At 42.1% G+C, this 4,990-nt stretch overlaps 1 protein-coding gene across 1 annotated transcript in view; it reads left to right on the top strand.

The window, feature by feature from the left end:
* Positions 1–4,990, top strand: part of ARSB (arylsulfatase B) — a 75,118-nt gene that overhangs the window by 1,206 nt on the left and 68,922 nt on the right. The window contains exons 2-3 of the mRNA XM_009327319.1: positions 8–32; positions 2,872–3,058. Coding sequence (XP_009325594.1) covers positions 8–32; positions 2,872–3,058 — 212 coding nt within the window. The remainder of the gene's footprint in view (positions 1–7; positions 33–2,871; positions 3,059–4,990) is intronic.

The raw sequence follows: 4,990 nt of genomic DNA, 5'->3' as shown, positions 1-4,990 counted from the left end.
CCCGCAGCCAGCTCCTCAGCGTCCGCTATCAGGTAGGGCGCGGGTCGAGGGGGACACCCGGGGAAACTCGGTCGCGGAGTTGTTGCCCCAGCGCCGCGATGCCGGCGGGAGAGCCATCCCTCCATTCCTCCCCGGCAGCGGCGACGCCCTCCCGGCCCCTTCCCGCCGCCCTTCGGGGCGTGTCGGCAGGTGGCTGGCGGGGCGCTTCTCTCCCGCTTGGCTTCGTCAGCGCCGTGTGTAGGTTGGCCGCCTTGTATCTCATGCAAGGATGCGCTTGGGAGAAGGCTACTGTACAAAAAGACAGTTGCGTTTATATGCAGACAAACTTATTTCACTTACTTTCGGCTTGCTAGCTCGGCAATAAACTAAGCGTGAGTTTAATGCAAGTTCTGCTTCAGAAAAGCTGAGGTGCTCTCTACGCTTCAAATGTATTAACCGGCATGGCAGCGTATCGTGAAAAATACTCCAGTCGTAGTCATCTTCCGTTACGTACCTCTGAACTGGACAGGCACGCAGTCAAGATGCAGAAGCGGATAAGCACTATGTGCTCAGTTTATGTGCTCGGTTTATGCAGCTTGTTTTCCAATGCAGCATTTAAATGCATCCTAACCTGTACATTCTCCTCCGTATGGTACCATAGGTGTAGACATTATGCACCCCTTGATGGAGTGCATGCAGACTGGTACTTAGTCAGGGTGTCTAGTTGCTTTGTAGTCCTAGTCATGATTTCTCCCATTTTTTTCAGCTGCACAGGTATAAGAATTGGACTTTATCATACTGCTATACTCCCCCCTCTGCCTTCTTTATATTGCAACTTTGGCAAAAATGGGGTGGGGAGAAGAATACAGCACAGACAGAAAGGAGAAACTCACAAAGGGTTAAGCGTAATTGAGAAACTTCCCCTCTCTCTCAAAAATCCTGCACATGCATGTTAACCATAGTGATTTGTCAAAAAGAAACTGTTTAGAATGAAAATAAATGTCATCCTGTATTAGTGGATGTTATCTCTTGTGGCAGGAAGGTTGTTCTAGGTGATACTCTTTTCAAGCAATGTTTGTTCTGTTCCTAAAAACTCCAAGAGTCAATAATAAAGGATAGGAAGATGTAATTGCCTTTTTTTTTTACCAACTCTTAAAATTTTTTTTGTAAATAACCTAAAACATTTGTTCATTTTGACTATTTCTAGAATAGAGTTCATACTCTGAATGTACTTATCTAGAAATGGCTCAGGGTTAACTGGACAGTGCTTCATCTGATCTTTAAAGTGGAAGTTGGATATGCTCATAGCTCAGTCCTGATTTAAATTCATCATACACATCTGACTTGATAATTTAATCATCTTCCTGTTGACCTTGTTACAAATGAGTAAAATAATATTAGAAAATAGAAGTAATTTTTCTATAAAATTGAGGAGGTATTGTGTGAAGGAAATAATTATGTAGCAAATATGTCGGATTTTGTTTTGTTTTACCCATTGGTGTGATTAACAATTGCTCAGAGATTTGAAAAAGTAACTGAAATCTGGTCCTATCTGGAGCTGGAATTTTGATAGTCATCTTGCAGTCCATAAAGAAAAAAGAGTGAAGGTACTGGTTTATGAAAGCTATAGATTTTTTTTTTTAATTATTATTATTTTCCTCTCCTTTTCTTGCTTTCTAGAGACAGTGGAAGAAATTAAAATGCTTTGATAGCTTGTGTCTTTCACTATATTAATAATCTTTTTTGTACTACTGCATTTAAAAAAAAAAAAGGTTTTTTTTCCATCTCCTGTTTCAAAGAAGATTAGTAACTAGTAGGCCCTTTGTGAGAGTCTACTTACCCACTTGCCTAAGATCAGGGCTTATAAGTGAGTTTAAAAAGTGTTGCTAAAGTGATGCTTTAAAAATTAATCATACAGCTTGCTACACTGGAGTGCTTAGTGGAGTTATAAAATCTGATGCCTTGTGCTCTAGGGGGTCTTGGAGGTTTTGTGCTTTGACAGAGGCAGATTACTAGAAATATTTAGTAAATAAACAAGATATTTATATCTGTATATGTATGTTTGCTGGCCTAAGTTTAGGTTAGTGCATTTTTTTTTCTGGAGGAGAGAGGGGAGTTGACAAAAGTCAGCTTATAGCACACAGTAACTGAAGAGGTTTCTTGCATCAAGCAAAGTGTAGTGCTCAGAGTACTGTTATCAGTCATGCTTTTGTAAAGAGATACAAAATTCACCACTTGTTAAGACTGGAAACTTATGCGGAACCGTTAGAGATCAGATCTAGGCAGTGTCTAAAACCTGTGTTATCCCCAGTATCCAAATGCTTTTTTTGTAAAAGTGCTCACACTCACTTTAAGTATGTAAATAAATATATAAATGTGTGTATATAATGTACATTTAGAAGAGTAATGCAAAAAGCGCTCTATTAGCCTTTATTACCCTTTCCTCCGGTGACTGTTCTCTGATACAGGCAAAAGCTTGGTAGCTTCACCTGCCATGTGCCTTTTTGCCCATCTCCATCCCATTTAAATCTCTCATTCCATGTTGAGATGTTGTCCCTAGCCTTCAAAGAGACCATAATGGTAATTGTTACCTGTTAGATTTTTAGATGAAAAAGCAAAAGGCTTTGTTTTTTTTTATTGCACTCGATTGGTGCCTGGGAAGGTCTTGTAAACCCCTGCGGTGCTATTTCCTTGTCTTCCTCCATATTCCCCCTGCCCTACTCCTGCGGCTTCCTCATCTTCCTCGGTGCTACATCGGTGAAGACAGGAGGCCCTAAAACTAATGCTAGCCTCTGGTGTAGCTTTGTTTCTTTTTGCACCTGCTTATAAAGTCGCCTACGGGAACGTGTTGCTGTGTTGTAACTGATCTCGCATCCTCCTTTTCTCTGCTAGATCCACACAGGTTTACAACACCAGATAATTTGGCCATGCCAGCCCAGCTGTGTGCCACTGGATGAGAAACTCCTCCCAGAGCTACTTCAAGAGGCGGGATACGTTACTCACATGGTGGGAAAGTGGCATTTAGGGATGTACAGAAAAGAATGCCTTCCAACCCGCAGAGGATTTGATACTTACTTTGGTAATGGTTAGATTTAACATGGGCGATAAATGTGGTATTAAAAATGATGAGAAACTGCTCGATTCTTCTAAGAACAGCAGATTTACTATTAGTGTATAAGTGAATCAATACCTGGGCATGCATGTTTCCAAAGTGTAACTGCTTAAAATAAGATAGTGCCTTAAATGCATGCCCAAGTCTTACTACTTATTGAAGAAAACATCATAATTATTGAGTAGCTCCAAAGAAAGTATTTCTCTCTTATCATCTGGATTTAATTTGGTTCCATGATGGTTAGAAGATTTAAGATGTAGTGATTGCTTTGTTTTTATGTGTCTTTAATCTGAACTTTTTGTGTTAGATCAAACAGTAGACACCGCTTGCTCTGCAAATAATGCTGCACTTCTAAAAGCTGATATTTTAAAGAGAGAAATAGATGTCATACCACACTGTGTTCATGCTTTGTGAATAGAGTAGCATTGGTTTTCCAGAGCCTGTGGCAAGGAAGATGGTATGAGAGCCAGTATCCAAATTCTGGAAACAGTATCCAAAAGGTCTGTTGCAGGAACTCGCAAGTTATGAATTCAAACCCTCAGATTAAAAAAAATAATGCCAGAATTAGATGGTCCAATTGTGAGTGTGTTACAAAGCAACTTGTAGCTACATGTTGTTTATTCTTCGTCTCGCAAAGGCTCGTGTCCCAGTATTGGTTGGATGTTTATTAGTTTTGCACAAGTGCCGCAGATGTTATGTGAGTCAGGCTGCCTGCCATACATCTCATTCTGCGTGGTACTGAATGCAAAGTTGTCCATCTCCACTTGGTTGTTTTTGAGACACTTTAATTGAATGGAGAATTTCAAAACAGTTCATCGTCTTCAAAATAACTTTGCAAGCTGTTGATACTACTGCTGCCCACTTCTACAGCTGAGAAAGTAAGATACAGAGAAACTTAAGCTGAATTCCACGTTCCTCTTGTCTAACTTTAGGTACTTAAATGAGGAGCCTGGCTGTGCTACGTGCCCATTAAAGACAATGGTGATGTCGTGGTTTAACCAGCAGGCAGCTAAACACGACGCAGCCTTTCGCTCACTCCCCACACTCCCCTCAGTGGGATCAGGGAGAGAATCAGAGGGTGTGGGGGGTGGGGAAGTAAGATTCATGGGTTGAGATAAAGACAGTTCAATAGGACAGAAAAGGAAGGGAAAATAATAATAATAATAAAAGAATATACAAAATAAGTGATGCACAATGCAGTTGCTCACCACCTGCCGACCGATGCCCAGCCAGATCCCGAGCAGCACCCCCCCTGCCACCCCCCCCGCCAGCTTTCCCCAGTTTATGCACTGAGCATGACGTCACATGGTATGGAATGTCCCTTTGGCCAGTTTGGGTCAGCTGTCCTGGCTGTGCCCCCTCCCAGCTTCTTGTGCACCTCCAGCCTTCTCAGTCAGTAGAGCATGGGAAGCTGAAAAGTCCTTGACTAGTATAAGCACTGCTTAGCAACAACTGAAACATCGCTGTGTTATCAACATTATTCTCACCCTAAATCCAAAACACAGCACTGTACCAGCTACTAGGAAGAAAATGAACTCCATCCCAGCTGAACCCAGGACAGTATCCACCCCTTATTCTATATCATCTACATCATGCCCAGGTCCCACACTTTCCAATACGTTCCCATTAATCACCACCACTTTTCCTGTCTTTTGATACATACACACAGATATCATTCCCTTACTCTATTGGCCATCCCTATAAAATGTTCGCTGGGTTCATTTAGTCCATGACTTTGGGCTCCATCTGTCATAACAGTCCTTCAGGGCAGGAGAGGTGGTGTGTGGTGTTGGATTGTTGCATGCTGGACATGTTGCAGAGGGACCTGGACAGGCTGGATCGATGGGCCAAGGCCAACTGTATGAGATTCAACAAGGCCAAGTGCCGGGGCCGGCCACT

The sequence above is a fragment of the Pygoscelis adeliae genome, unplaced genomic scaffold (assembly GCF_000699105.1).
Source record: "Pygoscelis adeliae isolate BGI_AS28 unplaced genomic scaffold, ASM69910v1 Scaffold26, whole genome shotgun sequence".
In the NCBI taxonomy this organism is placed as follows: domain Eukaryota; kingdom Metazoa; phylum Chordata; class Aves; order Sphenisciformes; family Spheniscidae; genus Pygoscelis; species Pygoscelis adeliae.
The sequence above is the reverse complement of the archived record's forward strand: the minus strand, read 5'-3'. Positions and strand labels throughout refer to the sequence as shown.